The following is a 27,831-nucleotide window of genomic DNA, read 5'->3' on the forward strand; positions in this document are numbered from 1 at the left end:
GAAAAGTAGCTAATATGTTCTAAAATCGCTCAAAATATCAAACCGGTTTAATATCCTCCAACTGGTTGGAATCAAAGTCTGTGGCCACGATTTTCTGTGAAATCTGCCAATTCCAACTGGCCAAAATCTTCAGAGTGGTGATGACTTTAGGCAACTAGCTTTCCTGTAGCTCAAACAGTAGAGCGTGGCACTAGCAACGCCAAGGTCAGGGGTTCGATTCCCAGGGAAAGCAAGAACTGACAAAATGTAAAATGTGGACCTTGAATGCAATGTAAGTCGCTTTGGATAAAAGCGTCTGCCAAATGTAAATGTAAACTAGATTTGCAAATCGGTGCAAAAAACTGTGCAAAGGTCATGTAGTGTATTCCAGCCTTTACAAGACTATAAAATATTTAATATTTGACAGAAATGGTAAACGTTTTCCTTTTTAATTCTACTTAAACATAAATTAAAGTCCCTGTAAAGGCAATTCTGAGATTTGTTTCTAAACACATTATAAATGTTAGAAATGTATTGCTGAAACACATTACAAAGACTGTGAACTATGAAGTACTGAATTCAGAAGTTAGACCGTTAAACAGTTTTTCACCGTTGCTGTGTTCAGGATTTTCTGGGCGGGGCTAAAACGGTGGCTCGATGACGCACTGGAGCCACCGAGCCTGGGTCCTCCCCTAACACGATCATAACTAGAGCACATTCGCATCAGTTCGATCGCGAGTTACTGACTGTTAGTACTGTTAGTTACTATAGTTAACAACTTACATAACAGCTTACAAAACAAAAACGATGAAGAGGTGGATTCATTTTGTGAACAGCAACCTTGATGGAGAGCTGAGGATCATCACCTACACCTACCTCTGCAGTGACTTTACACCGGATCGTTTTACAAACTTTCACCGGAGACAACTGGGTTTCACTGATAATCCGCTGCAGAACCGACTATCCCCCGCCCAGGCCTTCATCCTCCCGTCCTGCCGACATCTGGTACGTCGTGATCATAGACGCTCGTGATCAGTGAGTCTTGTGTGCTACTGCCGCTTTCCCGCGAGTGGGCGTGGTTTCGGCGCTGACAGCGGACACACCCCCAGCGTTTGAGAGCAGAGAATGCTGCTCATTTTTTCAGGTTTTTGATAAGCTATATTATGTACTTCCCGGATTTTTTTATGATTCAAATTTGGCTGGGTGGTTCATAACACATTTATCTGTGGTGTGAGGAACTCAGAACACATGTTTAGTTTTGACTTTACAGGGACTTTAAAGAACTTTCTATATAAAGTCTTTCCTTTCTGTGAGAGAAAAAAGCTACATTCAATTTCTTAAATCGACCATAGCATTGGTGTGTGACTGCATGTGGAATGGATGCTGTTGGACATCACATGCTATGATCATTTGAGGGCCATGTGTTCCATTTGCTGAAGCGAATCCATTATAGGACGCGTTTGGGGAGGGTTCAGGCTAATCCAAGGCCAAAGAAACTGCCTCATTTCATAAAGAAACTAACAAAACAGCATTTTTAACAATGTGAAGAGTGGCCAGAATATGGAGTCAGCCATGTAATGCACTGTCAGCCTGGATCAATACAGTCTTTTGTTATGCTGGCCAGAACTACCATCTTTCCATTATACACAGAAAAAAAAGAAGAAAATAAGAAGATGGTGGAGTGGGGGGCCGAATGGGAGGAGAGAGAGAGAAGATGGAGGTCATAATGCTAAATATGAAAGATTCAAAAACGGCATAGGTTTATGAAGTCTTACGGAGAATTAACCAAAGGAGATCAGCCCAATCAGTGGCTGCTATGTACAAAACATCCGCTTGATAGAACGACAGGAGGATAGAAAAGAGAAAGCAGATAAGGAAGTGATTAGCTAATGGCGGATCCATTATTGAGGCCCTTGACTCAATCATAACTTCGCAAGAGACATTAAACCCATCCAGAAGACAAACGTGATGAACGACCGAAGACCTAATGCACAGCTTGTGCTTTACTGTGGAAACATTCTGTTTTTGTCCAGATCAGCTGGATGCATGCCACCCTCCCCCCTCAGCCTCTCCCAAAAACGATCTCAATGTCCGCTCAGATCAGACAGGGGATTACGACCAGCTCAGCCTGGTTTCAGTCTGACAGCTCTGTGGGGATAGGTGTCACGACCATGGATCTGAACTGTTAAATTAAGCCGGCAAATGTGCGTAGGCCACACCCATGTGCAGATCAAAAGTCAGCAGACGTGCACACTCAACCCGTGATACATCATTAAAAAACATGCAATCTCAGTATTCATTTTGTGACATTGTTAAGTACTTAAGCATGAAATAAGAGTCACAAAGTTAAATACACAAACAATGTAATAAAAACTCACTGTAATACACAGCTACGCGTTCACGAGAGCCTCACTGCAGTCCAGCTGTAGCAACAGATAGCGCCTCTAAACGCGACTGCGCACTAGTGATAACAAACTCAGATGTTCTTCTCCCTCCCCGTTTCTCTCTATCATTGGTCTTAGATTGTTGCTTCTGAATCCAAATGAATACGGCAGTCCGGCAGCACTATGGAATGTTCCTCTCTCATTCCCACCAGAGCTCGTTCATTGAGCACAGCACTTCAGTAACTGCCTCTCACATTCCCAACACATGATGACACAGGCAAAGTCCAACCTCTCGCCCTCCTGCAATACAGTGGCCATTTATGATTTATGGACAGGCAACCATTACAAGAGCTTTAGAACATGACATGGTGAAAACCGTTTCACGTTCTTGAGGTTTGTGTAATAAAAAAACAACCATCATTGCAGTTGTACAACCATTACGGTCAGAACCACAAAGCCACAAACCAAAAAAAGGAAGTATGAGCAGTCAAAGGATTAAAAAAAAATACTATGGAAGTCAATGGGGCCCTTTAACTGTTTGGTTACCAACATTCTTCTTTTGTGTTCAGCAGAAGAAAGCAATTCATACAGGTTTGGAACAACTTGAGGGTGAGGTAATGACAGAATTTTCATTTTTGGGTGAACAATCTCTTTAAGGATATTCCCACTCCACCCAGACAATCAGGACTCTCTAATAGCGACATGGCTCCCATTCCCACTCTCCTGATAATGAGGTTGTCCTCTGATAGACATTCTTAAGATTCTCTCAGAGAAGAGCTGGGATATTAATAACCACAAGCCTGAAGGTGACACAGATTTCCAAAGCAGAATACAGAAGATAGTAAGTGTGCGAGACCGAATCAGTAATCAGTAATCAGGTAAAACTAGAACATCAAAGTGAGTCAATCATAAAGCCCCGTTCACGACCGCCAGCGACAAAGTGGCATGATCCTATTCATTTTCAACACAGAGCTGGTGATTTCCAGCGACATAAGTGACAGTTGGCAAAATGTGTGCGTCAAGTGACGTGACAAAAGTTCAAGTGTATGCAAATTTCCCAAGCGACAGCCGATAGGAGTGAAGACTGTCAGTGGAACCCACGTCACCATTTCGAGTGCAGGACAGAATTTCACTGTTTTATATATGATTTGACTGTAACCACATACATAAAATATAAAATGATACGTACTGTCAGCAGTTGTGTCTAAAAATGTGTGGAAAACCCCTGCTTTCACGTCCTTTCAAAAGCGCCCGGGAGCGACAAACAATCATGAGTCTCCATGAAGACAAGGACCTTGCATTAGCTCTACCACTACATATAGAGATGAGAAATAAGATAACAAGATTCTTATCAGATCACAAGGTGACTGAAAAAAATGCAGTGATGTAATAAGACATCCATTTCCTCAAGCATTCATTTTTCATAACATGGATGGATCCCACACTCCAAACATCAGTGTTCAGCAAGACAGAAGCACTTATTAAACGCACTCCCACTATCAAGCTGGGAATATGAGAACTAAGTGAGGTCATGCTGAAAGCCTGGAAGTTTCCATGGTAACACATCTGTATCCATACATCTGAATGGGAGGATGCAGGCCTAAGGAATTTAGAGGAAATGGGTGGGATGTCTCAAAGGATTTCGTTTGGCTAATAGTAACTGTTCGGAGAGTCCAAAAAGCTGAAATAATAGCAGTTTTGCAGGGAGATACAGAGATATGCCCATATTTTTTAATCCCTGTTAACTCATTTCCAAAAGGCTCCTTTATTGATTGAGATTTGAAAGCTCCACGAACCCCGAGAATGAAGATGCACTCAAATTGAGCCCATCCTAAATGTGAAATATTTATGATTATATTGAGCTGCAGGGGGAAAAAAAGGTTCACTGCCGCCTCTCATCCCAGCTGCCAGGGATCAAAACATCACACGCAGGCGGATTTCAAGAGACTTAATCCGTGGCAGAATGTCAACTAGGCTACATCATGCACACCCACACAAAAGCATGCAACAAACACACAAAACCTGAAATAAACCAGCACTTCCATGCATTAAATATAAAAGAAGCACCCACAGAAAAATTCGTAAAATCCTGTATCCTGTCCTGTCACATATCCTGTTACTTACTTTAAGCCCAGGTTCAACGTGCAATGACGTTTCTTAAGATGAAGACGGGTGCATGAGTATGCAGAAAACAAAACCTCACTCTCACTGCATTTGTCTAACCTTCTCCTCTCCCTCTCGCTGCAGTGCTGACAAAAGCATCAGCGCTGCAGTGACGGGCCTGTGTGGGGAGACAGCCAAGGTAGCGCCCAGCCCATGCGTCTCTCTTTTTAAGCGAATGAGGAAAAAAACATGTCACTTTCTTCCTTCCTACACTGACGATGCAAACACTTTCAATTGATTTTCTCATTGCTATTACACAGCAAATCAGGGCAGAACACAGAGATACCAACACAATCTCATCGCAATCCATAACTATTTTACTGTTAGCCGAATTGGTGGCTAATTCTTATGAATTCGTGCAATATCATTCGTACGTTTTCATTTAATCTGCGTACGCCCCTGTGTTAATGGAAGGGGTTAGGGGTGGACTTTCACGCTTGCTTTTTTTCTAATAATCCTTTCTTTGCACAAATTCATATGAAATTGCCACCTCATAAAATAGTTACGTATTCCTATGAGATCAGGTTGGAGATGCAAACTCACATATTTTACCTTGAGTTTGGGTTTAAGAAACTTGGACATGGTAACAGGTGTCTCGGGGGTGGCTACAAGGCGTAATGTAAAACATCATTATTGGTTAAGACATTGAGATTGAACCGGGACAAATGCACATGAACCATTAAATATATTTTTAATTCACTTATGTGAGCAAAAGTAGAGCGTGCAGTATTATAGCAGGTCGTGATGCAACACAATAACACAACACAGACCACAGGAAAGAGTCCATCTGATACATATCAAAGTGACAACGTAGACATGAATACGAAATAAAGGTGTCCCTTGGCTTAGAGCCTTAGACCGCTTCAGGTTTGTGTTACACCAGGATGCAACCTGAAACCAGAACAAAAGCACAACACACAGCATTTGGGCTGCTTTCTATCATGTACAACCCTACAAAACACCAGCCATGTTTAAATGTGCACCAACAATGTGATTATTTCCAAAAAAACACTTTAAATCACTTTTGACCCCATGATTTACTCACCCTCAAGCCATCATAGGTGCATATGACATTCTTCTTACTGATAAATACAATTGGAGTTATATTAATAAATATCCTGACGCTTCAGGCAAAAAGTGCATCTATCCTTCATTAATGTACTCCAGACTTCTCCGGGGGGTTAATAAAGGCCTTCTGAAGCAAAGCGATGCGTTTGTGTAAGAAAAATATCCATATTTAACACGTTATAAGGTAAAATATCTAGCTTCCTACAGACCGCCTTCCGTATTCAACTTACGAAAAAAGCGTAACTGATACAAAGTAGTGTTACACTTTCTTTATAAGTTGAATATGGAAGGCGGTCTGAAGGAAGCTAGATATTTTACCTTATAACGTGTTAAATATGTATATTTTTCTTACACAAACGCATCGCTTTGCTTCAGAAGGCCTTTATTAACCCCCCGGAGAAGTCTGGAGTACATTAATGAAGGATGCAAGGCTCCAGACTAATTTTTGCTACTTTTTGGAATATAATATAACAATGCACAATCACAGTAGTGACGCCGACTGGGTTAACCATTTACTGTATCTGAGGGAAATGTTGCAGCGCGTTCTGCCAGTCTCTTCAATGGAAGATTACAAATGGCGACCGCCAAATGATTAAACACAACGATTTTGTTTTGGTGGTTTGCTTGACGATGTGAGTAAGTTACAGTACTTATTTCACTTAATGTAAGGTTAAACTTTTTTTAATATGCCTAAAACATACGGAGCTATTCCTAGATGTTTTGATTCTCGCGCCACCTGAGCTGACACTGACAGACGGTTGTCATGACAATGAAGTAGTTTAGGGCGGCACAAGTTAACGTTCATTCTCTCTCTCACACACACACACACACACACACACACACACACACACACACACACACACACACACACACACACACACACACACACACACACACACACACACACACACACACACACACACACACACACACACACACACACACACACACACACACACACACACACACACACACACACACACACACACAGACCTTCAGAGAAATGGACTCACAAACCGTTTCAGCATTGTGTTTAGTTTGCTGATGCTGATTGCCGTAACTGATTCTCTGGTGCTGCTCAGGTCGCAATTTCAATCACACACACAGCGCGGAGCAGGAATATCTGGACCACAGCCAATCAGAGGCAAAGACCTGCCCCATCCCTGTCTCTGATTGGTTTAGACCACGACATGATGCAACCATGAGTGTGTGAGTTCAAAGTCAAAGGAGAGGGAAACGCTTCGTTCGTGGAGAGGCAGCTGAGCGCATGCAATGACGTTAGGTGCACCGGTGCGACCTAGGAAAAATTTTAGTCGCACCTTTACAAATTTTGGTCGCACTCTAGAGCCCTGGGATGGATGTATTTTTTGAGCTTCAAACTCGTGGGCACCATTCACTCCTATTATTAAACTTGGAAGCGTCAACATATTTATTAATATAACTCTGATTGTGTTCATCAGAAAGAAGAAAGCCATATACACCTAGGATGGCTTGTGGGTGAGTAAATCAGTCATTTTAATTTTAAAGTGAACTAATCCATTAATCAAAGAAGAGGTTTAGGTTGAGCAAACCTTTTCACTCCCGTTTACATGCAATTTTCATTATTCTCTTTATTCTCTATTGTGGTTATGTTTACCACCATTATTCACACAACCCAAAGTACAGCACATATAAACTCACATACAGTAGGTATGTAGGTGTACAGTAGGTGTTTTACTGGTCTTCCAGCACAGATTTGTTCGCCGGTTCTTTGGTAACCGGTTTGGTGATGCTCCTAAAAATGTCTCCATTTCAATGTTTTCTATCATCAATAAACTACATTTTATGGTTGACGTGCAACATTTTCTTCAGCACCCCAAAAATGCACATGCGCACTTTGGTCAGAGTGGAAGAAACGCACTTAAAGCGTTTGTATACATGCCTGATTAAAATACAGAACATAAACCGGTACAGATAAAGTTGAATCGGAATATTGCCTAAATCTCATTATAATCACATTATGAGGGAGCATGTAAACATAGTCAGTGACTGGTCACTTATTAATAACCTGCATCATTATAGACACAGAGCTGCTATGAATTCAATAATCAAGTATTTTTTCCAGTGGCACCCTAATGACCTGCACAAACCGTTTCTAACAGTCAATAACAGGAAATAACAAATATCATCAGGATTGGTTTAACATCTTGAGCCAAGAAGATCTGTAAAATATGGTGGTGTCAAACAACTATTTGCCTACTTTTTTCAATCGCAGAAATGCGAAAGTAGCACAGACAAAGTATAGGACCCTGACACTTGGGAGGGGTCAACTAAAATAGTTACGCAGCTGCAAAGGAAACACGTCCCAGAGGACACCCCCACCCTTACGAAGACCCTGCGTGTTATGAGTTACGTTATGAGACAGGAGACCACACCCTTTGAAAGATTCTCAACAATTTCAGCATGTATCCCATCAGCCTCTGAGGAAACAGGATGGGGAGTACAATAAAAAAAGTTTTTTTTTCCACTGCGGGCTGTCTACACTGTTAACCAGAGACAGACAAAAGTGCTAAATTCCAGACGCTGACAGGCAGTGCAATGTTATTTCATAGTGCGTAACTTCACTAAGGCACCAGATCTGAAAATAGGCCTGATTAAGAGCAACTAAAGACTTGAATGGAGATTGACCGATTCGTTTTTATGTGCAAGTGTCTGATGATATTCAGAACAAAATGTTACCAGCTAAATAATCCTCACACCAAAACAACCAATAACCAAATATCAGTAAAAAAAACAATACAATACTGATCAAACTGATTTTTCGGTCTATCTCTACATATTACAATGAATAAGGGGCCCAGTGTGAAACTATGAATATTGCAGTTTATAAGCAATGCATGCTAATGTCTAAACACAAAAACATTCATCTTTTTTGGCTTCAGGGGCTTTTTCATATGCTCAGCGGGGCTGTTGGCATGTCAGCAGTTGGCGTGCATATTAAGTCACTCCTTCACCATAAAAGTCTATGGGTTCAAAAAGCAAGGGTGCAAATTGTTAAACCCTTGCAGGCATGTTCAGAGGCAGTAATATTTTTCCAGTTTGCATAAGCCAAAAGACAATGAAGTGCAGAATTGAACATACTGACAATATAAGAAAGACTTTGCCCGCGTATATATCAGTCACACGATTTAGCCAGATAAGTGCAATTTTAAAATAATTATGACTTTACTTTAGAGTTTATATATTAGCGTATTAATAATAATAGAAACATTGTCGTTATTATTAGCTGTTTTCCAACATTTATTTCATCTTTCAAATGAACCATCATCTACTCAAAAACACACAGCTATGGTTATGTGTGCAACTGTGTATAATAAACTGTGCATGTAAGAAAACAATAAAAGCCAAGCAAAAGTCCCTGGCCTCATATCATCTCAGAGCATGAATCCAATGACAGACCAAGAGAGAAACAGGCGCTGGGCGGATCCTCCATTGCCTCAATGTATAGATGTCTATAAATTTACATTAACCCATTGAAAATATAAAAATGGAGTGTTCTTTATCAGTAGAACATGGTACGTTGTTGAAATAAATGTCTTTGTTTGGAAGAGCCTTTGGAATTGGAGGAGGTTGCTAGTTTATTTCCCTTCCATATAAACCTAATTAATATAAATATAATTAAATCAGGTTTTTATTTAACCTTTTAAAACGCCTCTATGTAGAGTTATATATTTAAATAAATACTGTACTGTATCCGTGCATAATGTTAAATGTATATACTAGCCGTAAATATGAGTTAGCTCTGCAGCTAACGACTCCACTGGGCAGGGCAATGAAAGCTTGTCTGAAAAAAGCGTATTTAACTCGTGATGTTCGCACAACAATGTAATAACAGTATATTTATAGCACAATAATACAAATGTGCGGTTCTATGTAACATTAAACATATGAAAATGGTCGCTGAAACGCCCAGCACGGCCCTCGGCGTAGTAAACGCGACGTAAACCAAACCATTATTTTAGTTTGCAATAAAACGTCCTGTAATTGTGTTTTGTTTGCAAAAATGCACAACTGTACAGCTGAAATGTTGTGTAATATCCTACCTTGCTGGAGGATTTTCTCTGTTTTTCTGAGGCTGGGTGGCAACGGGTGGCGACCTCGACGAATGAAATAGCAGCGTAGCCCGAGCTATCGAATGAAACGAGCTGCGCGAGACAGTGACATCATGCACTGCAGCAACGAGCCGAACGCTAACGGAAAATGCCGAAGTGGTCTAGTGCGCCCCATAGTGCTCTCCATGTAAACAATTCAAAGCTCTGTGTTCTACATTTAACAAAATACATTTATTTATAGTTAGCTATAGATATAACGGATATAAATGTTGGCTCATTTGATTTTGCAATGCTACTGCAAGTCAATTTTGCATATTTGACCAATAGGCTATCATTTGGTGAATTACCTGACTGTAGGCAAATTAATTTAATTGATTATGCATCTTTTTTTATTTAATTCTTGGCACTGCAGTACTCCTGGTCCGGAAAATGCTGCCATAATAAATTTGGTCTAGGGTTTCTGCTGTATCATAGTGTCTTGGCACATCCAGACGAAATGTGTGTGAAATAGGCTATAAGTTAAAGAAGGGCAATAAAACAAATCTGAGATCCATTGGAACAGTTTCTGAGGCAAAACATGTTGTCAGAAGTGAGTACAGATGACATAATTTTCTTTCCTGACAAAGGATGATATTATAAAGGAGACGATTTTGTTCAGTAGTGAAACAGAGAACACAGAATTCAAAAGAGCCAGAAATAGGTATATTAGAGGCAAGGAGTGCTTTGGCTTGTAAAGATAGATGGTAATGACACAAAAGTTTGGAATTGTATTCAGTCCTCTTTTTTGTAAGGCCAATTCACACATCTTTTGCAATCTTCAAATTGCAAATCACTCAAGCTTATAGTCGTACTATGGGACCCATTCTTTCCTGGCCCAATTTTGTCTTTTGTTTGGAGACTTTAGACTTGTTCTTGAACTATTTGTTTCTAAAAGACATTTTTATAAGCATGCTAATGTCCATGTCTATGAGGGCGGGTACAGAGAATTTAGCAAGGAGGAGCAATACATGTATGTAGTTGCAAAATCTGCCTTAAAAACAAGCCCAAGAAATATAACATTTGAACAATTTGTTAAAAATAAGGCAAATCATTAAAGGGTCACAATAAAAAAAGTAGCCTATATTATTTAAATATATGATGACTGTAAGTTAAAACTAAGACAAGTTTCCCTAACTGAAAAAATAACCAACATGCATATTTTTATTGGAATTTTACTATTTTAACCCAATTTTCTTTAATAAATCTATTTGAACACTAGGTAGGCTATACACAAAATAGACTTGGGACCTTAAGGATAAAAATGTCCCAATTGAAAATCACAAATCCAACCATAGTGTGTATCATCAATGGAGCTTTGCTGGCATCTAATGGGGAAAATGAAAATCTTACTGAAAGATATTTTTTTGAGATTTCAACCTCAAATTTGGTACACAACTTTTTGAGTTCAACATGTTTTATTAAATATACATTTTACTTAAAATAATGTTCATAAATCATTTTAAACCTCTATCAGTTTTTGTTTTACTTTTGTTTGCTGCTTCAAAGAATCCCACAACCATTGTATAGCCTAATTAAAACACAAATGAGCTTACGGGTTTTGTGTAAATCGCCCATTACCACCTAGGCCTACATGAATAGTCGCACAGTGTATAAAGCACAAGATTCCTCAGCAGGCCTTATTTACTCTGGTCTCTGCACTTCTGCGTTGAGGAGATGCCATCGTGTGATTTCTGCGGATACGGACCGGAGGGGAATATCGACGGTGTCTCATTCTACAAGTAAGTTTGTGATCAGTTTGTTTGATGGTAAAACAAAACCATTCTGTTACTGATTATCTTGTTTCTCTCAGATTCCCATTACAAGAAGAGCATCGCCGCCAATGGATAGTGAGTATGGGGAGGAACGTTGAATGGACTCCATCTGAAACCTCATCTCTGTGCTCTGCTCATTTCACTCCGGATTGTTTTGAATCAGGATCTGCGCGTTTACACTCAGACGCGATTCCGACTGTATTTAATTCTACACAGTCCATGGTAAGTCTATCTATCGAGGACAGACTTTGGGTAATTGCACTCATGAGTGATTTATGGGTTTAATTGACACTGAAATATTATCCATACAGAACCTTCTAGGGTTTTAACAAACAAATAATGTAAACATCAGTGTTGGGGAAAGTTACTTTGAAAAGTAATGCATTACAATATTGCGTTACTCCCTTAAAAAGTAACTAATTTAGTTACTTTTTAAGAAAAGTAATGCGTTGCGTTACTTTTTCTCACCTGGGCTGGGCTTGTTTTTGTTTAATAACAAAAAAAGTTATGTTTTTGTAAAGACCTCTTCATACCAAAATGTAAATAATAAGCCCCAGGCTGAGGTAAAAATGCAAATTCACGCATGAACAGTAGAGGGCGCAGCTCCATTCTGGATAATGGAAGAATAGGATGCAGGAGGAAAAAGTTTTACCAATAAAAACTAAAAATCTAGTAATTTTCATCATCAAAGGTCAGCAGCAAGACATTGGTAAATTAAATTTAAAAGGTAGATTAAATGCATACAAATAACATTTAATTATTGTAGGTTTGCATAGTACTCTGATTTTGCATTTGACTGATTTTATTCATTTTGAGGAGTACAGAATCTTTATTGTGCAAGTGGGATAAATAAATGCTCACATTTAGTCTGGAACTACGTTAACCATCATGTTTACACACAACGCCTCTGCACTTATTTTTCTCAACATGGGGGCAGGAGAGCTGTCAGTCAAATTAATGTGAAAAAGTAACTCAGATATTTTGTTGTAAATTTGAAAAGTAATGCGTTACTTTACTAGTTACTTGGAAAAAGTAATATTATTACGTAACTCAAGTTACTCGTAATGCGTTACCCCCAACACTGGTAAACATTATATTTAAAAATTATAACACTTTTTCTGTTTTAGAAGAAGATTCTAAAGGACACTGAAAACATCCTTTCACACCAAGGAGGAGGACCTGAGTCAACCAACTTATCCAGATCACCCTGCTGTGAATGTTATAAACGTTGGCAGGCCACAGAAAGAATTTACCAGCAGAAATTAGCTGCTGCTCACCTTCAGATAAAAGAGTACAACAAGAATCTAGCAGAGGAGTCACGGAAAGCAACACAATGGCAGAAGAGAGCAATAGTTTTGCAGAGTGCAATCAGAGCAATGAAACAAAGGGCGTCAATAACTGCAACGAGAAAAACTTCTACATCCAAAACTAATAATTTGGACTGAAACACATTTGGACATGGAGGATTACATGGATAAACAAAGCATTATATTTAGGTTTGGTTGTAATTACAATAGAATCAATTTTCTTCAAACACACAATGTGGGTCACTGAAGCATCTTTGCGAAAGACTTTATACATGTCAGTACAGTATAATACACTTGATATGCATATAAAATATTCATACCAATTAAAAAATACATACATGTACCATTGCATTTCATATAAGCACAGACAACAGTGAAGCATTGCAGTTTCGTTATTTTTACATGATGGTACATCAGATAAATAAAACAAAAAGACAAACAGTGCAAGTATGACTTAAAAAAAAAAGATGGATAAATACAGTAATGTAAAAATGTATAGCACCAATAAACATTTTATTACTGGAATTCTATGCTTTCAGCCTACTGACGACAACAATTTAACATACATCTTGACTCAAGATGCTTTCTACATTGTTATCATATAGAAATATTCACAAAGCGACCCTGCTATAAATTAAACAACGTTGGCTATAAAATAAAATTATAAATCCTGAGTTTGTTGTCATTTGGTCTCCAATTCAAGTACTAAGCAAATTCAGATTTGAGCAGGTGATCATGACATTTTAAATGGGATTTTATGGACAGATTATGATTGAAACTCTTACTGTGCCTCTGACAACCATCATCATACTGTAGATACTGATATTATTTGAACGAATCAATTAGATGGTACAGAGGGTCAACTAACAAGCAAATTGTATGTATTATAACTAGATAAATGTAAAAGATCAAAGAAGACTAAATCCATCATAGCCACATTACTGTGCAGTAAGTGCAATACAACTTCCATTGCCATGTAAATGAAGACAGAAGAGTTTTGCATGAAGATAATAATAGCTTGTGGTCTAGTTTTTGCATAACGACCACCTTGAGACAGGGCAAGATAAGAATCTGTCTATAAGATCACAGTTCTCATTCTAGGATGGATGTGTAATACTAAAGAGAACTATCTTAGTACTCACCAAAATGACCATGTCCAATAAATAAGCCTTTTAAGAGTAAAGTACAAAGCACAGCAAAGTCAATAGGTCATCAGTTGTGACAAGTAGACTAATACATGTCCGTCCAAGTAAAGGAAGTCATAAAAGACACCTGAAAGAGTTTTCAGATTGGTGAAGGCGTGCGGAACGAGGACCCAGCGAGAGCAGGATCTCCAAACACATTGACGTAAGAAGATTTTAGGAACTGGACATAGTTCTGGAGGCTACGGTTTGTGCTGTCGGACTGCTCCAGTCTGTCCTTGACGTCTTGTAAACGGCTGTGGTATCTCCGTTCAGCCTGTTAGGAAGTTCATGGATGCTTTGATGAATTTGACAAAAATATTTGAAAGAAATTCACAAATGGAGAAATTTCACTGACCTCCTCTTTGGCTCGTTGTAACTGGTTCTGCTCAGTTTTTATTCGGCTCAGTTGAGTCTCTAGGTCGACAATTTTGGACTGTGTAACACGCTCTTTAGAGGCTGCTCGCTCCCTGGTCTGGGTAACCTGTCAATCAGCAGGGAATCTTCAATGAGACACAAAAGCTTTGCAAGATGAAAACAGATAATCCACGAGTTCATGGCAGTTGAGGCCAGACCTGCCGACGAGCATCGTCCAGGGCCTCCTCCAGCTGTCGCGTCAGAATACTGCACTCCCGAGACTTTTCTTCCAGACGCACCTGGTTGCTATGAATAGTCTCTTCACGTTTTGAAATCACCTGGATGAGGTCTCGATTTTGTGAGTTAGCCTCCTCTAGCTTCCTGTTGACAACGGGGGATAGAGCATGTTAAAGGGAATATGAAAATTCGGTCATCATTTCCTCACCCTCATGTTGTTCCAATCCAACCCATATGACTTTCTTATTTGGAACATAAAAGAAGATTTGGTTACACTTTATTTTGTGTCATAATAATGATTTCTGGATACTCAAAGCGCTTTACGTATAGAAGGGGGGAATCTCCTCAACCACCACCAATGTGCAGAATCCACCAATCGTATACGGGGATGAATAGGAGGCCACGATGGACAGAGGGCAATGGGCAAATTTGGCCAGGATGCCGGGGTTACACACCTACTCTTTTCCCGAAGGACATCCTGGGATTTTTAAAGACCACAGAGAGTCAGGACCTCGGTTTAAAGGGTTAGTTCACCCAAAAATGAAAATTCTGTCATTAATTACTTACCCTCATGTTGTTCGACACATGAAGACCTCCATTCATCTTCGGAACACAAATGAAGATATTTTAGATGGCTCAGAAAGGCCTCCATTGGCACAATGCACTTTACACTCTCAAGACCCATAAAAGGCACTAAAGACGTTGTTACAACGTCCATCTCACTACAGTGGTTCTACAATAACTCTATGAAGCGACAAGAATAGTTTTTGTGCGAATGGAGGCCTTTCTGAGCCATCGTATTTCAACTAAAATATCTTCATTTGTGTTCCGAAGATGAACGAAGGTCTTACGGGTGTCGAACAACATGAGGGTAAGTAATAAATGACAGAATTTTCATTTTTGGGTGAACTAACTAAGGATATATTAATACAGTGTAATTATACATTTACGTACTAAGTAATATTAATTGACAACATATACTTACTATAGGGTTTGAGGGTTAGTTGTGTGTAATTATGCATAATTTACTGTAATTACTAAGGTAAGTACATGTAACAAGGACACTAAAATAAAGTGTTACTGATTATTTTTTTAAAGAATGTTGGAAACCAAACAACATTGGAACCAAAGAAAGTCATAACGTTTTTGAACAACATGAGTAAATGTTGACAGAACTATCCCTTTAAGAGATTAAAATACTTTAAAATGAATGACAGACAATTAACAAGGGATAAAAGGACGAAGTGACAGACCGTTCAAGGCCCTCTGTTTTGTGCTGAAGCTGCTTGTTTTCCTCCAGTATCAACATGTTCTTGTGTCTCAACATCTCTGCCAGACTTCCCTGTTGCTCCGCCTACGCAATCCACCAGAAAACATACAACTCCATCAATAAAAACATCATTTATGTACTGATGAAGGCCACTAAAATAAAATTGTCTTTTACTGTTTTTGCTATTACTTAGGTCTTTTATTGAAATAATAAAAACGTATTCTACCCTTTCGAAGCAACTAATTTCCCCCCACTTATGTTGTTAGTCAAGGATTCTTACAACTAAAACTTCATAAGTTAGCTATTCGCAATCATTTCCCACCATTTTCCTTTCCACTTTAGAATCAAACGGGCTCTTCTTGCTACTGTACCTTCAATGCTTCTGTATGTAAATTTTACAACCTCTGTTAGGAATGGCTATCCTATTTGCATATGAAATAAGAAACAACGGCCCTGCCAAGTTGCTGAATACTGAATAGCCATTGATATGGTAAATGTAAGCAGTCACATGCAGTGTTGAGGAAAGTTTATTGAAAGGCCCACTGAAGTGCCTTGAAACGTGTGGCATTATTCAGTGTGTTGGCGTAATTTCCACTGAAACAGGAAGACAGTGCAGGACATTTTAAAATTGTGTTTCATTTATATCACAGCTCGGCCAGAGCCGTTGATTGAGCTCAGCAAAGCCCCATTTAACAGCTTATGATAGCCACACTGTTATAGACTCCCCTTTAAGATTTAATATGAAACTGTTACTAAAGCAAAACATAGTCATGCTGAGGATGTATAGTTTGGAAAGTGTGTAATTTAAGTAGGTGCATTGCAGCGGTGTTATCTTCTATTTGTCAGTGCTGTTTCTAATGCCGAGTCTGTCTAACCTGTCCTTGTAATCTCCTCCATATCGCTTTAAAATAACGCATTCTGTGTAGAATTCAAATGAGTCCGATACGTTTTCTGGTTTGCACAGACTCGTGCGTATTATCTGCTCTGTGCTATCATGTCTGTGGACTGGAGCAGATTATGTGTGTTGCGGCGGTTTGTGTGACACTAACGTGAAACCAGACTTAATTCGCCCCAATGGAAAGCGCCCACTATATAGTGGACGCTCCCTATCCACTATATAGTGCATTATGTGCCATTCAAAATTTAGAAAATAGTAATTGTGTGAACAAGTGACCAATTTCAGCCACAGCTTCAGGGTCTCTTTATAGTGTAGGAGACGGGACACTTTAGATTCTAGAGAGCATTTGATTGGACAGGAAATCTGATGAGAAGCTGAGGTGCAGGGTGATGTCATCAAAATCATTGATCTATATTGGCAGAAGTGTAAGTTTTGAATGCTTATATCTTCTAAATGCGAATTTTGTCATTGTTTTGGAGCACACTAGATTATAGATAACAGTATGGCTAACATATTCATACTAAAAGCCACAATACTTTTTGATTTCATAGTGACTTTAAAAAGTAATGCGTTAACTTACAATATTGCATTACTCCCTAAAAATCTACTAATTACTAGTTACTTTTTATGCAAGATAATGTATTATTTATGTTACTTCTGCGTTACATTTTCTCACCTTACATTTTACATCTGAATACATAATGCACGTTACTTGTAATACATTACCCCAACACAGGTCACATGTGCTCATATTAGTGTTGTCCGATACCATGAAGCACTTTTGTAGCTTGCATTTTTTGTTTCAGTGTTTTTCCTGTTTTTAATATTAAACGCAAACTACTTTCAAGGACTTATGCCGAACAAACACACCTTAATGCGAAGCTCTGCGAGGGAGGTGCTGAGCTCTGCGTTTCGTCTTTCTTGCAAGCGTTCTTTCTCGTGAGCTTCCTGCAACTGGAGTTCAGCATGTCTCAGAGCTTCAGGAAGTGGCTCCAGTTCTCCCAAACGACCGTGGAGCTGCATTCTGACCTGCTGGATCTCCTGGTCTAGCTCATCTCTTACAGTCTGAGCATTACTTTCAGCCACCTGCAGGCGTGCGGAGTACTCATCTGCTTCGCTACGGGTCTTCTGAACCTATGAATTCAAAGAAGCAGAGCAGAGTTTCTAGACGGACACAAAAAAAACAACAACACCAAAAGCAAACACACAAACAGTGGTAAGAATTAAACAACTGTTTTGTGTTATGGGACACTGGCTTAAGTAATTTCCAAATTTGAATATTTACAATATGTGATGTGACTTGTGATGACAAAGCTGAATTTTTAGCAGTATTACTTCCAATCATCAGGGTCACATGATCCTTCAGAAATCATTGTAATATGCTAATGTGGTGCTCAATTTTTAAAAATGATTATTAATAATGAATCTTTATATTATCAATGTTGAAAAAAGTATTTTTGCGGCTTAATATTTTTGTAGAAACCGTGATATTTTTTTCTGGATTCTTTGATGGTTAGAAGGTACAAAAGAAGAGCATTTATTTGAAATATCTACTGTCACTTTTTCTGAAGGATCATGTGACACTGCAGACTGGAGTTATGATGCTGAAAATTCAGCTTTGCATCACAGGAATATATACAATTTTTAAATATATTAAAATAGAAAACAGTTCTTTTAAATTGTAAATGTTGTATAATATTTGTATTTTTGATCAAATAAATGTTGCTTAAATAAGATATTTATTTAAAAAACATTTAAAAAAACTTAATTAATCCAAACTTTTGACTGATAATGTGGTACCTGAAATTCATCTTAATCAATGAGTTTGTTAGATTTTGAGGATCACACCTGGGCTTTATAGCTGTCCACCAAGCTCTCATACTGTTTCACAGAAACTTTGACCTGCTGGACTTCAGACTGGGACAATGACAACTTCTCTTCCAAGGCAGACAAAGTGGCCTGCACAAGCACAACAATTCAGCTTTCATTTGATTCATTTGCCATATCTATTATAAAGCATGAGGAAAATGGAGGTAAAATGAGACTGGAAATCAAAAAAAAAAAAAAAAAAGAAGAAAAACAAATTGGAGATTTGTACAGTATGGCTGCAAATGGACAAACCTTAAGGCTCTGGTTCTCCAGGCGTATAGTAGTGCTCTCTGCATTAAGCTCATGAAGACGATCTAAGAGTCCTTGTCTCTCAGTTCGGGCTTTCTCTTCCTGTCCATGCAACTGTTCCGTTAGGTCTGTAATACGGCTAAAAGAACACACAAGAATGGTTTGTATGGCTTTCTGGGAGGCTTTAAAAAAAAAGAATTTGTTTACAATTATTCAGAATTAGGATTTGTATACTCATACAAGGGACACAAATCCCTGCTGACCTGTTCAACAATGTGGTCTCCATCTCTAGCTGTCCTTTGTCCTTCATCTCTTTTGTGTGGCGATTGCTCCAGTTTTCTGCGGCTGACACAGCATCTGCCAACTGTGCTTCCTGTGAAAAGATTAATTATTTTATATTTTTATATTATATTATATTATATATATATATATGCTTATGAAAATGAGACAAAATCTACACATGCTTTCAAAAGTTTGGGGTCAGTGAGATTATTTTAATGTTTTTGAAAGAAGTCTCTTATGCTCACTAATGATGCATTTATTTGATCAAAAATAGTAAAAGCAGTAATATTGAGAAATATTATTACCATTTAATATATAATTTACTCCTGTGAAGGCAAAGCTGAATTTTCAGCATCATTACATACGGTCTTCAGTGTCACATGATCCTTCAGAAATCATATGTTGTATTATTAATGTTGACAACAGTTGTGCTGCTTAATATTTTTGTGAAAACCATGATACATTTGTTTTTTGATTATTAATAAAGTTCAAAAGAACAGCATTTGAAATAAAACATTTTATAACATATATTTGACTCTTGATTAACTGCTAAATAAAAGTAAAAATATTACTGACCCCAAACTTTTGAACAGTAATGTACATTGTAAACCTTCCATTTCCAGAGTGACAAATTAACCATAAGTGTATTTTGTCATTTTAAAAACCTGTAAGCAGTATACATTGAGTTCATTCCACTCACTATCTCCATGAGCTGCGCGCTGAGCTGTCCAACAGTGTCTTCACTGCGCTGGGCCCGCTGTTTCTGAGCCCGCGTGGCTTTCTTTAGGGCCTCCTTATCAGCCTCCGCTTGCTGCCTGAGGTCTCGCAACTGAGTCTGCAGGTGATCTACCTCCCCCTGCTGCTGGCTGATGGATCGCTCTAGATTCTGGATTTTATACATTTTATATATCATTCAAGCTTCAATATTTGAATTATATAGACAATATTGGAAATCATCTAGACACGTCTTTAGAATAAACACTACAAAATAAGACAGTGCTAGATGTTGCTTAAATACTAATGATGCTGTATGCATTACCCTAATCTGAACATTAAGGCGGTTATTCTCTGCCTCTTTATTGCGTAGTTGACCCTGCAGATGTGCTCGGGTGGACTCCAAAACTTTGGACAGTTCGCTGGTGGTCTTTGCACTCTCCTGTTACAATGGGAAATGATAAGGGCTCACAAATAAATGACAGTATCATGTCTAAAACATTCTAGAAAATATAGTTTACTAGGGCTGCACGACATTGAAGAACAATGCGATATGCAATATGTGATACAATAATTCTTTAAGTGTGTAAAATACATTTTAATTATATTTAAAAACTGAAAATTATATAACCAACATACATGTTTCACATTCTTTTTGTGAGAAGAACAGCAGTGAACAGCAGTGATTTACTGTAGAATTACATTAAAAGTAAACTTCATTTGAATTGTAAAGTAATTTTTTTTTAAATTTTTAACAGAAATGTAATAATCAAATGTAAAAATAATTGTATTAATTTTAATTAAATATACAGTGATTCTTATTATTAAAGCTACAAGAGTCAGTGAATTTCTCTTTGTCTTTTGTTGTTTGATTAACATTTAAGGGATAGTTAAATTTGATAGATAAATTTGATGTTTATCTGCTTACCCCCAAGGCATCCAAGATTTAGGTGACTTTTTTCTTCAGTAGAACACAAATGAAGATGTTTAACTCCAACCGTTGCAGTCATATAATGCATGTGTATGGTAACAAAATCTATGAGAGTAAAAAAAACTAACACGCACAGACAAATCCAAATTAAACCCTGCGGCTCGTGACGACACATTGATGTCTTAAGACATGAAACAATCTGTTTGTGCGAGAAACCGAACAGTATTTATATCTTTTTTTTCCTCTAATACACCACTTTGTCCAACAGCCTTGAGCGTGCGATCACTTCCGGTGAGTGAGGTCTGTACATGATCTGGTGTAGTTTACGCAACATACCGTGTACATATTGTGTAAAAAATTATATAAATACTGTTCGGTTTCTCGCACAAACCGATCATCTCATGTCTTAAGACATCAATGTGTCGTCACGAGCCGCAGGGTTTAATTTGGATTTGTCTGTGCATGTTTTTTTTTTACTCTCATAGATTTTGTTACCATTCACATGCATTATACGACTGCTACGATTGGAGTTAAAAATCTTCATTTGTGTTCTACTAAAGAAAGAAACTCACCTATATCTTGGATGCCCTGGGGGTAAGCAGATAAACATCAAATTTTCATTTTTGGGTGAACTATCCCTTTAAGCACACAGACGGAAGTAGGTTTATTAGGCTTCTGTCACTTTAAGAGCTGCATGGATCCAATATATTGTTACATGCGTGCTTTCTTTGAAATTCTTTCTCAACTGTTTAGTCCACTTAAGACTTAACTGACTTTTTATGTGAATACTCACCAAGACAGGCATTTTGGCATAATTTTGTGTGTATCTGCCCATATAAGCAGCAGAAAAGAACTGAATTCACGATCAAGTGCTGTCCGACAGGCAGCTTTCTGTGCATGCGAGTACTTTGCATATTGCATTTAATAACATTAAGCATGTCACGCGTATGTAGTTTACTCTGTCAAACTTGGACTGTTTGATATCTTTTGGGGTATTATTAATCAAACCTTTAATGCATATCACGATATGTACTTTTGCGATATTTCGATATATCGTGCAGGTCTATAGTTTACCTTTTCGCTCTCTAACAAGGAAGTGAGCTGGTTAACCTCTCTCTCTGTGTCTTGAAGCTTTACAAGAATACGCTGGAAGACAGAAAGGAGTTAAGTGTTAAAACTATCAAATCAAAAAAGGCGCAGCATACTTTATGCAAACCAGCACAAACCGAATTGTCTTCTTCCACATCAGAAAGTCTTTTCAGAAGCGTGTCTTTCTGCTCCAAGAGTCTTAGTGAGTCCATCTGTTACAAAACAAGTAAAGGTTAATAATCTTTACGGTTTTTAGTACAGTGAAATGTAATTGTCTAATAATAATAACTTTGAATTTACAACCCCAAATCAGAAAAAGTTGGGACAGTATGGAAAACGCACATAAAAAAAAAAAAGAAGTAATTTCTAAATTTACTTTGACTTGTATTTCATTGCAGAAAATATGAACACAAAATATTTCATGTTTTGTCTGGTCAACTTCATGTCATTTGTAAATATGCATCCTTTCCTGTCAGACCTGCAACACATTTCAAAAAAAGTTGGGACAGGAGCAATTTAGGGCTAGTAATGAGGTAAAATGGTTAAATAATGATGTGATTTGAAACAGGTGATGTCAACAGGTGATTGTAATTATGATTTGGTACAAAAGCAGCATCGGAGGCATCTGGGATGGACCATCACACAGTAGAAACATGTACTGTGGTCAGATGAATCAGTATTTGAGGAGGAATGGACGCCGTGTGCTCCGGACCAAAGAAGAAAAGGATCATCCAGACTGTTACCAGCAACAAGTCCAAAAGCCAGGGTCTGTCATGGTATGGGGTTGGGTCAGTGCCCTTGGCAAAGGTAACTTGCACTTCTGTGAAGGCACCATTAATGCTGAAAAGTACATAGAGATTTTGGAGCATAATATGCTGCCTTCAAGAAGACATCATTTCCAGGGATGTCCATGCATATTTCAACAAGACAATGCAAAACCACATTCTGCACACATTACAAAGTCCTGGCTGCGGAGGAAGAGGGTACGGGTACTTGACTGGCCTGCCTGCCTGCAGTCCCGACCTGTCTCCAATAGAGAATGTGTGGCGCATTTTGAAGCGCAAAATGCGACAACGAAGACCCCGTACTGTTGCCCACCTTAAGACTTGTTTGCAGGAAGAATGGGACAAAATTACACCTGAAACACTTCATCACTTGGTGTCTTCAGTCCCTAAACGTCTTTTTAAGTGTTGTGAAAAGGAATGGCAACATTACAAAGTGGTAAATGCTTTACTGTCCCAACTTTTTTTGAAATGTGTTGCAGGTCTGAATGACAGGAAAGGATGCATATTTACAAATGACATGAAGTTGACCAGACAAAACATTAAATATTTTGTGTTCATATTGTCTGCAATGAAATACAAGTCAAAGTAAATTTAGAAATCACTTCTTTTTTTTTTTATTTGCGTTTTCCATACTGTCCCAACTTTTTCTGATTTGGGGTTGTACTTGCTAGAGGCAAAGCATTACCTCTCGACTATGTTGTTCTCTCAGAAGATGTCTGAGGGCTCTGTTAGTGCTCTCAAAAGTCTCCAGTTTCTGCAGCAAGAGCTCTTTCTGTCGGGCCAAGAGTGTGGAGTCTGATCCTGATCCTGACATCTTTTTCTCCTGTACAAATATATAACAAATATTTTTAAAGCATATCTGATATTGTACATGATACCGTACAACAAAACCACCCAGAACTGTTCTGAAAGGAGTATTTTGCTCACACTCACACTCCTGGACATATGGCTGACCGTTTCACGGAGGGCCGACACCTGCTTGGCAGCTGCACTGCTGTCCATCTCTGCTTCCAGCAGCTTTCGGAGTAGAACATCTTTGTCTAGCTGCATACTGTCCCTCTCTAGTCTAGACCAGAAGAAATGGTTCAAATTATATTTGGAATATAATAAACAAAATGTTTAAACGACAATGTTGTCATTATACCTCCCAAAGTCATTCTCCACTAGCATCTTCTCCATGGACTCCCGTAGGCGGGAGTTCTCCTGCTCTGTGGCCTCCAGCTCCCGGGCGACCTCTGCAAGCTCCTCCTCCTGCTCAGCAATGACACGCTGTGATGCGCTCAACCTCTCTGACTGACGCTCTAGCAGCTGCTCCTTCTTACGAAGCTTTACCTGCAAACACGTCACCATATACTTTTTTTTTTTTTTTTGCTCACCAGCCACTGTGGCTAATGGTTTTCCAAAGTTACTAGCCACTCAGCATTTTCACTGGCCACAATTTTGACATCAATACCATGGGGAAAAACTGCCATATAGATATTTTTAATATTATCTCATTATTTGGCAGCATGTATATATAAGGCTGCTGTCTCTTTAAGACTTTAAGACGCACGGATCCGTTATACTGTTACATATGCATTTTACGTGAATACTCACCAAGACAAGGCATACATTATTTTGTGTGTATTTGACTATTTAAGCGCAATAAGCAGTGGAAAATAACTCAATTTAGTACCGAGAGGCAGATTTATGCACCACAATTCAAGCCCTGTAACACCAAATTATGCAAATGAGTGAGGGGAGTGTGTCAACTCGCTGTCGGAGAGATGAGAGACCGAGAAAGCGCAGCTGGTATTGTGTATCTATTCAGCGAAAAATTTGTATATTTCAGTAACGATATATATCGAAAAATCGATATATTTTTTTGACAACACTAAATTGCACTTAGCTTATGTCAGATGCCTTTTTAAAGACTACAATTGAAAAATGTTTATATTATATATCAAATTCAACCCACCAAAGTTGCTAATAGGAGTGACTGCATTACACACCAATGCTGAAATTCATTAATGATAAAAATACAGCTTTGCCATCACAGGAATAAACTGTTTAAATATATGACAATAGTAAACAGTTATTTTAAATTGTAATAATATTTCACGAAAGTAGCGTATTTACAGTATTTCTGATTTTAAAAATGCAGCCTTGGATGGCATTTGAGACTTCTTTCAAAAATGTTTTTAAAAATCTTAACGACCCCAAACTGTACAGTAGTAGGTAATAGTGTGTTACTAAATGCTGAATGAATATTTCCCAGTATATATAATGTAAAAAGTTTCCCTCCAAAAGAAAAGAATGACAAAGAAATTCTCCATCGCTCCGATCTATCTCTTCTCACCTCATTTTTCAGAGAGCTGACCTCTGTCATCAGGCTGTCGATCTTCCTCTCGTACTGACTGATGCGTCCATGCAGTACCTCTTCCTCATCAGTAGAGAGATCTTCTATTCGGAGAGGAGACTGGGAGCGTTCAGGTTCCTGTGGAGGTGTTATCTCCAGACAATGAGTCGGTCCCTAAAACATACATAAACATTATAACATCTGAAATAACAAAAAATGGTTTTCTTCCGCAAAAGACATAAAAATTACAAAAATGTTTTTTTTTTTTTATGAATTGTGTACAAACACAAATGTGAATGTATCTGTAATATTTGACTGACCTCCCACTTATACGAGGTCTCTCGTGTTGAGACCTTGCCAGGTGGGATCCACGGGACCCTCGTCTTTACCTTAGCAGTAGGATGCAAGACACTTTTTGTCTTAACCTGGAACATAAAAGACATGCAAAGTGCATGATGGGTCTCATGGAACGTTGGACTATTTCTCAGCAGCATTAAAAGAACTGAAGTTGCACACACTTCTTTGGACTTGTTGTGTAATAATAATAAAATAAATCTCATTATAGGTTACTATAAATTCAAGGGTATTTTGAGGATGGGTATCAATGCACAGGCTACAAGATGTGGCTATACCTGGGCTGTCTTGGTAGGGCTGCATTTTGTGCTTTTCTTCACGTGCACGTGCACAGGTGTGGTCTCGTTCACATGCACGTGCAGAGGTGGGGAGGAGGAGCTTGTTCTCGTTGCTTTTTTCTGCATAAAAAAGATAAATAACCATAATAAGGCAAGATACAATCCTGAACATCAGGTCAACTATCCATTTGCATGATAAGCATAATTAGTAATATACATGGCATCATATAATAACAATTAAGAGGCTGCACGTAATATTTGCACTCTTAAAAATGCATATTAAATTAAATACAAATATACATATAGTACCAGTCAAAAGTTTGGAAACATTACTATTTTTTATGTTTTTGAAAGAAGTCTCTTATGCTCATCAAGCCTGCATTTATTTGATCAAAAATACAGAAATATAGTGAAATATTATTAAAATAATGGTTTCCTATTTTAATATACTTTAAAATATAATTTATTTCTGTGATGCAAAGCTGAATTTTCATCAGCCATTACTCAATTCTTCAGTGTCACATGATCCTTCAAAAATCATTCTAATATGCTGATTTATTCTCAATGTTGGAAACAGTTGTGCTGCTTAATATTTGTTGGGAACCTGTGATACTTTTTTCAGGATTCATTGATGAATAAAAGTTCAAAAGAACAGCATTTATTCAAAATAGAAATCTTACTATATAATTATAAATCTTTACCATCACCATTTTACATCCTTGCTGAATAAAAGTATTAATTTCTCTCACAAATAGAAAGAAAACAATTACTGAACCCAAACATATGAGCGGTAGTGTATATTATAATCTATTTCTATTTTAAATAGCATAAATGCTGGCTGTTCTTTTGTTAATTTTGTCAAAGAATCCTGAAAAAAGTATCACAGTTTATAAAAAAATTATTAAGCAGCACAACTGTTTCCAACATTGATAATAACTGAGTATCAAATTAGCATATTAGAATGATTTCTGAAGGATCATGTGACACTGAAGACTGGAATATTGGCTGATATATATGGAAAACATGGCTAAACTAAGTATCATTTTTTTACTAGTCACACATCTTCAGGTCATGTTTCAGAGTACAGTACTCAAGACTATCAGAGGTAAACCGAGACTACCACAACAGACCCTCTTACAATCATGACTGACATCTGCCCTAATGTCAAGGTGACAACAAATGCAATATATGCAAGTATCTGTATGTACATAACCATATGGCACCATCAATGAATTCAGAAGTCAATGAACGCCAAATAGAACAGAGAATAGAGCTACAAGCTGACAGGAAATAAACCAGCTAAGAAAGCAGAAGATAGCTTTCACAGAATATAAAAACAAAGACAGCGAAACAGAAATCATGAATAAAACAGAGAATCTGCAAATACAGCAGAAGCGTCCATAAATATGGGGATGTAACGTTATAGTTTGAAGATGTCTACAATACAAAGTCGTAAAAGCATGAAGTGAAAACGTATTTATTTGCAAACCATCTTACCATGCGAAATTACAAACATTCAAACGCTGATATGGATAAAATGTACATAAAAAAATAGTTGCGAACTACTTCAGTTTTCTTGTCATCCCAGAGTGTCCAAAGCATTTTCCGGTGGGCAATCGGTCTTTCATTTGATTGGCTGATTCAAAACGGTTCGTTGCCAGTGCGTGGTCGTGATTGGAGGAAATCGCCTGACCTTGCTCAGTACGCTGTCTATATAGCAACGGTGTCCCTAGAAACCAAGCCTAACAAAGGCCCAAGCTACAGTTGTTGTCAATGATAACAATGCTTCCATTATCATTCCCGCGATAATCTTTGCCGACTAGACAATAACCTACAAAAATGCCATGGAAATCTATTTTGTTTCAATGTCCGTTAATAAACCGACGCTGGAGAACTCAGCTCAGAACTGCAGCAAAATGAGAAAACGAGAAGCCTACTAGTGTCTGTGAAGAGTTGGCTTTCAAAATAAAAGCGTTGAAAATAGGAGGAATGGATTATATATTTATTCTTTATTTAATTGTATTTGTTTGTGTAAAATGAAAGCTGATTGGTATTGTTTAAAGGAATATATGATTAAATAAAATAGCAAAATCAATTCATTTTAAAGTCAAAATTCACAGTAAAACAAATCAAACTGTTCAAAGAAGAGGTAACTTATTAGGTATTGTTCAGTGTTGTTGTTTTTGTTTTTCTCTT

The 27,831-nt window shown here is 38.0% G+C and overlaps 3 protein-coding genes across 10 annotated transcripts in view; 1 reads left to right on the top strand and 2 right to left on the bottom strand.

The window, feature by feature from the left end:
* The window catches only part of sptan1 (spectrin alpha, non-erythrocytic 1), a 36,290-nt gene extending 26,503 nt beyond the window's left edge, over nt 1-9,787 (bottom strand). For 6 of the 7 annotated variants that reach the window (XR_013817975.1, XR_013817976.1, XM_079835981.1 and 3 more), the window contains exon 1: nt 9,677-9,787. The gene's annotated coding sequence lies outside the window, so the exon portion shown is untranslated. Of the gene's footprint in view, nt 1-2,357; nt 2,378-9,676 lie in introns of those variants that run through there. The other variant, XM_079835978.1, reaches the window with a different exon arrangement.
* Nucleotides 9,788-11,398: 1,611 nt separating this feature from the next.
* Nucleotides 11,399-12,941, top strand: LOC307137108 (THAP domain-containing protein 2; the record flags this gene model as incomplete). The annotated part of the gene is made up of 3 exons (XM_079834587.1): nt 11,399-11,463; nt 11,535-11,718; nt 12,624-12,941. 3 exons carry the CDS (start codon nt 11,399-11,401, stop codon nt 12,939-12,941), a joined length of 567 nt encoding a protein of 188 aa, XP_079690713.1.
* Nucleotides 12,942-12,950: 9 nt separating this feature from the next.
* odf2a (outer dense fiber of sperm tails 2a) lies at nt 12,951-27,576 on the bottom strand. 2 transcript variants are annotated; one of them, XM_079834006.1, is made up of 19 exons: nt 27,133-27,576; nt 25,636-25,755; nt 25,324-25,428; nt 25,004-25,177; nt 23,810-23,997; nt 23,599-23,731; nt 23,351-23,488; nt 22,018-22,092; nt 21,866-21,937; nt 20,186-20,302; nt 19,847-20,032; nt 19,128-19,237; nt 18,868-19,003; nt 18,595-18,705; nt 17,617-17,880; nt 15,832-15,932; nt 14,560-14,722; nt 14,343-14,468; nt 12,951-14,261 (listed from the first exon to the last, which is right to left on the bottom strand). In XM_079834006.1, the coding sequence occupies exons 1-19, from the start codon at nt 27,133-27,135 to the stop codon at nt 14,088-14,090; spliced, it is 2,496 nt and encodes an 831-aa protein (XP_079690132.1). In that variant the 5' UTR covers nt 27,136-27,576; the 3' UTR covers nt 12,951-14,087. The 2 variants fall into 2 exon arrangements, with proteins under 2 accessions (XP_079690132.1, XP_079690131.1); XM_079834005.1 differs by having other exon boundaries at nt 23,593-23,731; nt 27,133-27,570.
* Between the last annotated feature and the right edge of the window lie 255 nt (nt 27,577-27,831).

This window comes from Gobio gobio (assembly GCF_949357685.1).
Source record: "Gobio gobio genome assembly, chromosome: 14".
NCBI lineage: Eukaryota > Metazoa > Chordata > Actinopteri > Cypriniformes > Gobionidae > Gobio > Gobio gobio.

Bases quoted from the DNA above. Each gene is read 5' to 3' on its own strand.
- odf2a (XM_079834005.1), bottom strand. The intron at 20,033-20,185 runs GTAATGCATACA...TATAAAATCCAG, and splicing joins GCCTTAATGTTCAGATTAGG to AATCTAGAGCGATCCATCAG. The intron at 14,469-14,559 runs GTCTGGCCTCAA...GCTGATTGACAG, and splicing joins TGGACGATGCTCGTCGGCAG to GTTACCCAGACCAGGGAGCG.